General features: G+C 40.3%; 1 protein-coding gene across 1 annotated transcript in view; it reads left to right on the top strand.

The window, feature by feature from the left end:
• The first annotated feature begins 728 nt into the window (after window positions 1-728).
• tbx15 (T-box transcription factor 15) overlaps window positions 729-12,185 on the top strand; it is a 65,435-nt gene continuing 53,978 nt past the window's right edge. Inside the window, exons 1-2 of the mRNA XM_015058640.1 lie at window positions 729-1,330; window positions 10,901-11,108. Coding sequence (XP_014914126.1) covers window positions 1,144-1,330; window positions 10,901-11,108 — 395 coding nt within the window. The 5' untranslated portion in view covers window positions 729-1,143. The remainder of the gene's footprint in view (window positions 1,331-10,900; window positions 11,109-12,185) is intronic.

The following is a 12,185-nucleotide window of genomic DNA, read 5'->3' as shown; positions in this document are numbered from 1 at the left end:
GTTGTTGGGGAGTGTTTGTGGGCAAGGTGACGCAGGGGGGGGGGGGGGGGGGGGGGGGTAATTTTCCCTTTAAGCAGCGACCTGCCTGCGGGCGGACAGAGACGCAGGTTAGAAAATATAAAGTGAAAATCAGCGAAATGTTAAAAGCTTTAGTTTAAATCGTGAGTCGAGGCGGTAATGTAGGTGTTGGAGCGGATCAGACGCGCAGGAGCAACTACATACCCCAACCCCTCACAACCCCTCACCCAGAAAAAGTAAAATAATAATAATAATAATAATAATCAACCCCAATTTTGGACACTCAGAGGAGAAGCCGCGGGATCTTTAATAAAAAACAGTGATGCTGGGGAACTTAGAAATGCATTATAATAATAAAAAGGGCAACATTTTATTATCGGATGAGGTCATTGCAGAATAAATTTTAATTCCCCTCCGCTGTATGAGCTCCAACGTGCCTGTTTCATCAGTTCAAGCCGTCCTTCAGTGTTTTCCAGACTTCACGTCTCCGCCGCGCCGCCATTGGACAGAACTGTCCGTCTGGCTTTCCGGTCTGACTCCTCATTGGAGGCTGGGTGCTTTTTTTTTTCTTCTTTTTTTTTGACAGAGAGTTGAAGGAGACCGCCCCTCCCCCGCACCCCACTCCCCACATCTCTCTCTCTCTCTCTCTCTCTCTCTCTCTCTCTCTCTGTGCGCCTGAAGAAAAAAAATCCTCCAGAAGTGAGTATCAATCAGAGAGAAGTTAGTGGGGCACAAAGAGAAAAAGCAGGACAGAGAGCAGGGCGCGCAAAAAGCCGCTGACCGCATCCGAACTATCAGTCCGCGCGCAGTCAGCGATGGCTGCGTCCGCATTCAAACGCTAAAAAAAAACCCTCTCCGTTTTCTAGTCAAAGTTTACTGGGATTACTTTGGACACTTGGTGAGTTTGCGCCCTGCTGTAAACACTGACGTGTGCAGCTTCTTCTTCCTCCTCCTCCTCTTCTTCTTCTCTTTCTTCGTCTTCTTCAGTGTTTTGCCTCGCTGCTTTTGGACGGACGGAGTGAGGGGGTTGGGGGGCTCGGGGGGTGGCGGGGTTTTCTTGTTGTTGTGAATTTTCGCCGCGTTCTCCTCCTCCTCCTGCCCAACTTTCGGGTGGATTTGAGAGAAATGAGTGAGAGGAGGCGATCGGCCGCAGCTCTGAGCTCTAGAGCCCACGCGTTTTCCGTGGAAGCCCTGATCGGCTCGAACAAGAAGAGGAAGCTCCGGGGCTGGGAGGAGAAGGAGCTGGAGTTGTCGATGGAGAGCCTCGCCACGGACGGAGAGGATCCGGCGCACTGTCTGGATATGGACCCGGGTCAGTGCGCGCACACACACACACACACACACACACACACACACACACACACACACACACACACACACACACACACACACACACACACACACACATATATATATATATATATATATATATATATATATATATATATATATATATATATATATATATATATATATATATATATTAAATTTCCTTTAAAAACAAAAAGCACCAAACACCGCTAAAAGTCCCCGACAGGTCTCTCTGCGTCGTGGCTCCAGGCTTATGGACCCCAGGCTTCTGACTCAGAGCGCATATGCTCCGCAGTCTAACTCCGAGAAATGCATCTGCTCCTCTGCGGCTGCGTTCCAGCAAAAAAACAGGGCAGAGAAACACAACTGTTGCAGTTCATTTAAAAAGGAACGCGTGCAGGCCCTGCTTTTTCCTCACACAGCTATATGACACAGAAAGCGTTGATTTAAATTAATAATAATAAAAAAAGACTCGGTTTGCACCTTTGAAGCGTCCAGGGACGCACGCAGTCCCGGTGTGTGTCTTGAATACTTTGGTGCGTAAAAACCCAGTCGACCTTTGGGTAACTTAGGCCGTAAACCACCCGTGACTCTCATCTATCGCGTTTCGCTGTGAAACAGGAGCAGACTCCACAGATTGAAACATCCTGATGCCGAGAGGACAGGTGCGTAAAGATAATCAATTGACCCCGCGCAGAACAGGTCAGGCACGAGGCCGCTTAGAGCGCAGACAGGGGCGCAAAGCGCAATGAAATGTGTGTTCCAGCCTTGTTTGTGTTAACATACATGCAGGTAAAATGGAGTGGAAAAAAAATAAACAAAAAGACTGTTAACAGTTTTACAGCTTAAATTTGACAAATAAATAAAAGAGCAACCCTATTATTTATTTATATAATTTCATATTTCGTATTCTATTTCTACAACCACACTGTACTCAGCATAAAACTACATTTTTTTTTGGGGGGGGGGGATGCAATAAATAGTATCCACTACATTTATCTGAATTTTTAATCAAGTATATTAACTTTGACATTAAGGCAGATAATATTCTCGTTAGGTCAAAAAAAAAACAAAAACAAAAAAAAACTCTTCTAACACTCGTAGTTGAGAAACTTGTGGAGACTTCAGCTAAGCAACGGCACTTTACACTCATTAGACTTGAACTACGCGTCTTGGCTCGGAAAGGTTGATACGTCTTTAAAAAGTTTATAATTTCAGTATGAATTCACTCATTCGTCACAGTTCAGATTTTTTTTGTGTGTGTTTTCTGTCTTTTTAGTTGGAATTGAACAAAGTTAGTGCTGAGTAAGCAAATAAATGATTGACTAATTAATTTACGTGTCTTTTGACGTAATTTATATCCAAAAGTATTAACTAAAAAAATTACCTTTCTTCCCCCCAAAATACATATTATTATTATTATTATTATTATTATTATTATTATTATCATTATTATTATTATTCAGTTTGTCTCCGCAGTGTGTGAACGGCTTCATTCATACTTATTTTTTTAAATATTATTTTTAATTTTCATCTCACTTGCCCGTTTCATGTATTTTCCACATGTGGGACTGCGCCGTAGCCAGTGTTGCAATAGCAGCCGCTTAAGTTGCCTCGTGAAATCCTCCCGCTGCCTCGAGTGCGCCCGGCTCTAACGCGCGCGCCAGCGTCAGGCCTCCGCTCACAGATTTTCAACCCCGAACTTCTCAGATTAAGGTTCAGACGTGTCCTCCATACTCCGGACTGAAAGTGTACAGGCTTATGCGGTACAGTAAGCCGGCCGCCACAATTAGACCCTTCATATATACACGGTTTAAAAGCACAGGTTGTGCATTTGGAAATTTAGATACATAATAATAATAATAATAATAATAGCAAACAGGTATTTCACTTTAATGCTATGTTGATTTCATCGTGATGAGTTCGGTTCGGTTCGGTGTGGGACTCGGGAGACGGAACTCAACGCTCTTTTTTACGTCGCGCGCCTCTTCGCTCCAATAAAAAGAGAAAAGCAAAAGAAGAAAGAAACATGGAAAAGAATGGAGTTGTGTCCCTGAACCCTTACAGGAAGCGTGTTGTTTGTGTTGTTGTTGAAGCACTGAGCTGTCTGCGCTGCGGTTTGAATGAGGGAGCGCTAATTAGAAGCAGCACTGCTTTTTTGTGAGCCCTAAAAGGGGCAAAGATGGTAAACAAACAAACAAAAATCGAACTTAAAACTTTTCTTTTCTTTTTTTTTTTAACTCTCGGTGGTCGTCCCAGTCAACTTAGGGCTGAATAAGAAGCACTATATTTTTTATCTGGAGTAATTCCTCCCCCCACCCCCGTTCCTCCACCCAGAGCCCCCTCCTCTCATTAGCCGCCGGGGCTCCTGGCAGGTTCCCGCTCCGGACCTAAAGCCCTCCGCTGTGGAGCATCAGGCGGCGGTGACCAAGAACAGCGAGTCTCTGTGGTCACATTATGTGGTTTAGAGGAATCCTTAGCGGGGTGATTTGATTTTTCTTCTTCTTCTTCTCTCTCTCTTTACTCAGCTCCAGCAGGCTTTAAGGCTGGAAGCCGGCCGGTCGTATAACACGTTTATTAGCCTGAGAAGACAGAGAGCAGGACTGAGTCTGCAGCAGTTTTTTTTTTTTTTTTAAACAGGCTGACCGGAGGAGCTCTACAGGCCCGTTAGCACACACACGCATACACACACACACACAAAAAAAAAAAAAAAAAAAGGAAAAGCTGGTTTTGTGAGACCTCACAAAGTTCCTACTTCCACACGGCTCTAATATGGATCCGTTAAAGCGGCAATTAACAAGTGAAACTACATCTGTTATAAACCCCAGCTCCACTTCTTAGAGAGGCTCAGCTTTTACGCACAGAAACAGTTCTTAAAAACACACACACACTCACACACTCTCCAACAGTTGGGTGAGACGATTATATAGCAAAATAATTGTGTTAACTTTGAGCTGATCTAATAGAGCCTGTCTAAAACCAGACCTCACATTATTTAACAGAAGAGGACACATCACAGCTGATCTGTTCATCTTCCAGATCCTTAATAATATTCACTAAGAGCTTATCCTTAAACAAAAATATATAGAAATGTTTCTATCTCCAAATCCAGCGTAAAATATTTTTTTCTTCCAGTCACTAGAACATCCAAAATTATTATTATTATTATTATTATTATTATTATTATTATTATTATTATTATTATAACCTGAAACTTTAAAGTCTTGAATCAGGTAGGAAAGTCACTGTGCTGTAAAATTAAGCAATTTATATTAAAACATTTTTGGTTTATGATGTGTTATTTACGAGTGAGGGTCAGCGGGGGTCAAACAAAATTTAAGAAAGGAGAGGAAATGTTCACAACTTCATATATTTGAATTGTTTTCTCTTATGTAATGAATTCAAATAAGACATATTTAATTATCTGGACGGTAAATAAAATGTTTGCTCAGGCAGCCTGACAGTTGTTGCTGCTTCCCACTGAGAAGCCGACCTAAATATAGGCCTCAGTTACAGCGAGGCCATCATAAGTGTATGGTTCAGCCTCCATACGTGTCTGTATATTTCATATGTGTTCAGCTGAACCAGACGCCTTTACATTCACATAATTATCCTATAAAATTAGCCCAAAAAAAACAAAAAACATAAGAGCCAAAAGCCGCGTCCGTAAATCACGCAGACACGTCAAAGAGAATAAACTGGAACCCGAAGACGGCTTCATTGATTTCTGAACATGAATGATGAACTCGTTTTTAACTTGTGACTAAAACTGCAAACATGACGGGATGTGCATGTGTAAATATTCAAAATGTTTGGATGGAAATGTGTGGGCTTAATGAAGAGGCTGCAAAATGAATTCCAGCATCTAAGATTTAATCATAACCCTGAGTTAGACGGCGGCACGTCTTTCACGTTCAGATCAAACATGACCTGCTTTGTTCTTCACATTTATGGTCCGTTTGCTTTCACTGTTTCAGGGAAGAATTTGCAGAAATCATGTTACACAAAAACATATTTCATTAGGTGAAATATTGCTGAGTAGTCGTCAACCCGGTTGCCTTCATTCTACACAAAGTGACATTTTTGTTGAATGTGTCCGTAAAGCTGTCAGGTTTGATGAAGCTGACTCAGCCTGACCTTCAGTGTCTTTGTGAAGGTTAAAAATGTTCAATTGTTAACGTGTTACTTTTGAAACTATAGCAACAGTGAAACTGTGGTTATTTCAGAAAAGCAAGTGTCAAAATAAAAGTAAAAAAATCTTACCAAGTATTTTTGGTCTGGTTTCTAGTGCAAATATCTTAATGCACTTGAAATAAGACAAAACTAACTCATAAGCAACTTTTCAGTAAGATATAGCAGCTTGGTTTAAGTCAATAATTCCTTAATATATAACGGAAAAAGCAGTAGTTCCACTGGTAGATTGCTTCATTTATAATTAAACATTTTTCCCATGTTGTACATGAAGTAATCTGCAAATGAAACTAGAACTGTTTCATGAACATTGAGGAATTACTGATTTAAAACGAGCTCCTATTTCTTGCTAAACGACACATTAAGCTGTCCAGCGTTCAGCGCAGCTCCAACTGATACCAATGTGTCTAAATGTGAAGTCGGAGGTCAGAATGACGTGAGGCATGGAGCTGGTTCACGCTGGGTCAAGCACAGGACGATCAGAGTGTGTGAGGTAATGAGTGTGTGTGTGTGTGTGTGCGTGTGCGTGTGTGTGACAGAGAGAAACGAACGGCAAATTCCCTCTCGTTAATAAGAAGCATCTTTTCAGAAAGCAAAATGAAAGCTAAGCTGAAAACTGGACGCTGAGTGATAGAGAAGTGAAAATGAGCTGATTTCAGGTCAGATCTGCAGCCATGCTGACGTGTGTGTGTGTGTGTGTGTGTGTGTGCGTGTGCGTGCGTGTGCGTGCGTGTGTGGCTGCTGAGTGTCAGAGGACGGGTCCTCCAGCCTGGTGACAAGACATCCAGACTTCTTTACCTGCTCTCTATCTTTCAGCGTCTTTGAGCGTCCTAAATAGCGCAACATGAGTTTGGTGGATTATTATTGTCATTATTATCCCTTTATTCAGTCTCTGCAGTGCAGCTGATTCCCCTGAAGCCTCCTTTTCTTTTAACCACAAATGCACTTTTTTTTCAAACCAAAATTTTTCCAACAATCTAACTTATTTAAAGTTTTAAAATAAAAGGAGGCAGAACTTAAACCAAACTGTGTATTGTTTATCGTCGAAACTGTAAGACAGTGACACACAATTTACCCAGTAGCTCTGGTATTTTAGCTGTAAAGTAAAACTACAGTTAAAGTAAAGTGCAGCCAGGCAGTACTGACAGCTAAACCTGTCACAATAACACATTTTATGGGTGATAAATCGTCCCAGAAGGTATCGCGATAAACGATAATATTGATGTTTTGAGAGCATTTTAAAGTGATCCATTAATAGTGGCAAAATAATGCAAGAAGGCATTCTCAAAGATCCGTACACATTAAATCCAATGAATATTTAAACACTGGAACTGGAAGACATTCTAGATATCCAACATAAATAAGCAAAACAACAGAAACTGCAAAGAAAACAAATTATGGAGTCTCTGCAAAAAAAAAAAAAAAGCCCTTAAAAGAAAAAAAAAGAGGGACTAGTTGAGACCAAAGCAGCAGACTGAAAACTTTTGACGTCTAGTTTTTGGTAGAAAGAGAGAAAAGAAAAATGATAAATCACGCAAATGGAAATTAACGAGCTTGTTCCGATTTATCATGCGATTAATTGATTTATCGCTTATTGCGACAGGCCTTTCAGTAGGACCGTTAAATGCGACATATATAAATGATTAACTCATGTCGCAGTTCTATTTGTAGATTTCACAAGAATACACTGGAAGCCTGCAGCTCCACGCTATAAACAGGTTGCACTCTATGCAATATGCCAGTTTCACTCACATGAAATCTCCAGGGACACCAGCCCATTGTTCCAACCCTGAGGAACTGCCGTGAACACAGTCGCTTTACAGTTAAAACAACAACCAAAATACAGTGTAGGTCTACTTTAACGCTCTAAGATTTATTATTTTAAGTCTCTTGTTTGTGATATGTATTGTTTTTCCCCCTGAAGATTTAAATTCTAAAATGTCATTTTTCAAGTCAAGCTGTTGGAATATGTTACTGTATCTGATCAGTTTAAGGTCCCACATGTCAGCTGAACCCAAACTGTTTATTATATCCTAATGATCCTTTATTGTTTTTAGCTCTTTGGAGTTTTAAATATCACAGTTTCAATTTTTCTTTCAGGATTTAATGAATGAGTTTCAGTTTAAAAACCACAGTTTTCCCATCTCTAAATGTTATATTGACTTAAAATGTTTTTCACTTTTCAACAGGTTCTACATATTGTATTTTGTTAGCTGAAAACAAATTTTAAAAAAAAAGTTATGCCAGTCTGTTAGCCGTACTAGAATAAATCAATTTAACCCAAAGAAACAAATTTATTTAATGTGTTACCTGGAAATAAAATGTTAATATGGGAAAAAAAACGTAACTTTTCAGCTAGTTTTAAGTCAATAATTCCTTAATATTGATTTAAAAAAGTACTAGTACGAAAGGCAGATTATTTCACTTAAAACATGTGGAAAAATGTTTTATTGTGAGTGAAATAATCTGCCAGTAAGACCAGTTCTCCATCAATATTAAGGAATTATTGCCTTAAAACAATCTCTTATATCTTGCTAAAAAGTTACTTTTGAGTCAGTTTAATCTTATTTCAAGTGTACTAAGATATTTACACTAGACCAAAATTACTTTGTACGATTTTGTGTGTTTGCGCTTTCTGTCCAATAGTTACGGTGTTGCTACGTTTAAAAAAATAAAAATCTTTCGACCGTTTGTTGGACGAGCGTGTCGTAATGAGCTCATCCGTGCGGTCGGCGCTGGGGCCCGGTGGGAATCGGAGCCACCGGGCTCGTCGTCGTCTTTTACCCGGGCAGAATGTGTTTACAAAGTGTGAGGGGGGGCGGCTGAGTGTCTATCTGCCTGAGTGTGAACAGTTAAAGGAGCGAAGCGGACACTAATCATGTGCGACAGTCCTCCCAGGCTGCAGTGACACTGGAAGGATGATGGAAAGACTCCCCCCTCCTCCGCCCCCACTGTCTCTCAGGGCTCATTACGCCCCTCGCCACTCCTCGCCTTCTTGTCTTTCTCTCCCTCATCTTCATCTCCCCCATTTCTTCCTTCCTTCTCTCCTTTCCGGCAGGCTTGGCTGCGCTGCGGCGGTTTCGCCCGGGACGCTGTCCAGTCTCTCTCTCTCTCTTTCTCTCCTTGCATTTGCATAAGCGTATTTGTGCTAGCCCCCCCTCACACCCTCCTCCTTCCTCCGGCACTGCCAAGCCAACCTCGGTGTGTCAGGACCAGCAATAAATAATACATTATTGCATTTTTCTGCCTTTTTTTTTTTCTCTCTCTCTTTCTTTTTTTCCTGGGTGGCGCTGGGGTTGTGAGTGAGGTTGTTGTAAAAGATTTTCTCCAAAAAAGTGAAATGAGATGAAGCGCGCGGCGGTCAAGTGAGGATATCGTGGGCACGGAAAGGTTTTGATGCCCCAGCTGGAAAAATCACGAGGCATTCTGGGATGCATCCCCCCCCATGTTATTTTCAAATCTAAATAAGCGCACACAGACGTTTTACTCTGTGGCGGTGGCAGGCGTGGGTGTATTTTGGGATATATAATATTTGAGCGTGGATTTATGGTGAGAGTAAACAGTTCTAAACACTTAATGTTTGCCAAGATTAATACATTTGTCGTCTAATTCAAAATATATATATTTTTTTATAAAACTTGTAATTTAATTGTTTTTTTTTCTATTTCCAAGCATAAAGCTCACGTTATTTTCTCGTTCAAAACGAGAATGATATGAACTTTGCTGACTCTTGGAGTTTAGAGATTACCTAATCCTAAAAGCAAGACGTAATTCAGCACTGGGTGACCTCAAGGTCGTGTGTTCGGCCCGCTGCCGTTAACATGTGACCGCTCATCTGCACGAGGAATTCCCGACTTTTAATTAGCTCCATCTCTGAGAGTAAATGCATGAAAATGAAAAACATACAAATGAAGGATGCGGTTATGAGATTCAGCCGTTCACAAGTGTGAATAGTGAGAAGTTTCCCTCTGTAACAACAGACACATCCGCTGGGTCTCCCACAGCAGCACAACCATGACCAGCAACTTCAATATTTCCTTTAGAAACGTTTTTGGATTGTCATCCACAATAAAAGGAAACACAAATGAAGACCTGGTTTCAACTGAGACATGAACCATTATTGAAATATCATGCTTTTCAGTCTATTCTAACCAGATGCAATGAACTTCTGCTGTCTAATAAAGTGAGTCTTGTTACAGGAAGGTATTTAATGATATAATTTAGCAATAGTGTTAAAAAATGTGAATTTTCTCTGAATGTGTTGTTTTTATTACAGTGTAGTTGATGACTTTGATCACAAACTGGGCTGAAAATTCTCCTGTGCACTGCAAAAAAACACAACTTACCAAGTCTTTTTATTCTAGTTTCTAGTGCAAATATCTTAGTACACTTGAAATAAGACAAAACTAAATTATAAGTAGCTTTTCAGCAAGATATAGGAGCTTGTTTAAGTCAATAATTCCTAAATATATAACGAAAAGTCCCGCTGGTAGATTGTTTCATATATAACTAAGCATTTTTTCCACGTGAAATAATCTGCAAATGGAACTAATGCTTTTTTGTGAATAGTAAGAAGTTATTGACTTAAAACAAGCTTCCAAGTAAGAGGAGCTTGTTTTCAGTAAATAATTCCTTAATATTGATACAAAAGTACAAGTAGATTATTTAACCCATAACAGAACATTTTCCCATGTTATACATGAAATAATTTGACAGTGGAACTACTACTTTAGTACTTTTATGTCCATATTTAGGAATTAAAACAAGCTCCTGTATTTTGATGAAAAGTTGCTTTTCAAGTAGTTTTGTCTTATTATTTCAAGTGTATTAGGATATTTGCACTAGAAGCTAAAATAAAAAATACTTGGTAATATTTTGTGTGTTTTTGCAGTGTGGGTTTGTCTCTAAAATAAAACGAGCTTTTTTTTCTTTCTTTTTTTTTAATCCGATTTAACCTTTTGATTATTTTTGTGAATTCATCTTTTCTGTCAATAATCACTTTATGGGAAGTTTCATATCCCAAACCTTTCTCATTGGAATCGTCGTTTGCCTGGCCAGAAAAAGGAAAAAGGAAAAAAAAAAAAAAAAAAAAGCGCAACCATTTTTCTTCGTAGCTCTGCAGAAGCTTCCCGCAGCTTTTATCCCGCTTCTGTCTCCACGAGACGGCAAGCCAAGCCCGGCGGGGGGTCCGGTGATGAAGACTCACTGGAGGGACGCTGCAGCGCGCGCGCTCGCACGAGCCAACTTTCCTCTACGAAAAAAAAAAAAAGAAAAGAAAAACACACTTTTTTATTTATATTTTTTATTTTTTAAAATTCGGTTAATCCAGAGCCGCCTTCCTCATCACTTCCTCCCCCCTCCGCTTTTCGCCCCCTTCCAGACTCAGAGGCGAGCCCCGGCTCGGATGGAGAGGGTCTGGCCGAGAGGACGTCGTGCTCCTTCGGCTCGCCCGCCGACCTGGCCCCGGGCGCCTGCGACGCCTCGCCCTCGGCCTCCATGGAGGAGATCCAGGTGGAGCTGCAGTGCGCCGACCTCTGGAAGCGTTTCCACGACATCGGCACGGAGATGATCATCACCAAGGCCGGCAGGTAGGCGGTGGGCTCAGCTGCTGACTGAGGCACAGACAGGGCTGTTTGCTAGGCTCCTCCACCATAAACTGTCCCCAGAACTTACTGAGATAAATGGTAATTTATTTATTTTTTTACTGCATAATAGTGCAACAGCACATTCTCAAAGATCAATAGAGTTTAAATTCTAATTAACATTTAGCAGTGCAACTGGAAATATAAATATTAAATATTCAAAAATAAATAAAGAAAACAGCAGAAATAACAAATAAAATTAATTATGTATTCTCTCTAAATAAAATGACCCAGTTGAGACCAAAACACCAGACTGAAGACTTTCGTCATCAAGTTCCTGGTAGAAAGAGAGAAAAGAGAAAAACGACAAATCATTCAAATGGAAATTATTGAGCTCGTTTTAATTTATTATTTGATTAATTGATTTATCGATTCAGGCATAGGTATATTTACCAGTTATCTTCCTAGACTCACTTCTAGGAAGATAACAAAAAAGCTGAGTGACTTCCTTTGATTTTGTCATTTTTTAATGTTAGCAGGAATAAAGTGTGTTAAAGGATGAGTTTTCATTTAAATGGTACAAGGCCTGTACCTCTATAGACCTTCGCCATCCATCCATCCACACAGTGTGTTTAAGGTTTCAATCAGGAGTTTGGAGCATTTGTTGTGATTTATATTCATACTTTTACTTATTTTGGGTAAAGTCTATGAAGTCTACACACGCAAGGACCAAACAGAATATAAGAAAATAAAGGAGCTAAAGTCTAAATACAAACTACACAAAAAAAAGATTGGCTCCTTTGTTCTGTTTGATGGATTGTTCTTTTTTTTACTTTTATCCTTTCCTTCTTTTTTTCCTGTATGAGTTTTATTTTGCTGAGTTTTTCTCTTTATTTTTGTCTTACTTCTAATAAAAATATAGAAGCAGGGTTGGATCCATGCTGCCTAGTTCTGTGAAAAAAGCAGGTCAGAACCAAAAGAAGTACCTTCTGCCCATCGGTTTATCAGCTGAGCGTCTTTGGCCCAAACGGCCCTCAGATGCCGACATCGATTGTTTGAAAAGCAGACAGGTGTGCAGAGGCA

The sequence above is a fragment of the Poecilia latipinna genome, unplaced genomic scaffold, assembly GCF_001443285.1.
Source record: "Poecilia latipinna isolate Pla-1442-1.1 unplaced genomic scaffold, P_latipinna-1.0 Scaffold1558, whole genome shotgun sequence".
Lineage (NCBI taxonomy): Eukaryota > Metazoa > Chordata > Actinopteri > Cyprinodontiformes > Poeciliidae > Poecilia > Poecilia latipinna.
This window is presented reverse-complemented; position numbering and strand designations above follow the sequence as displayed.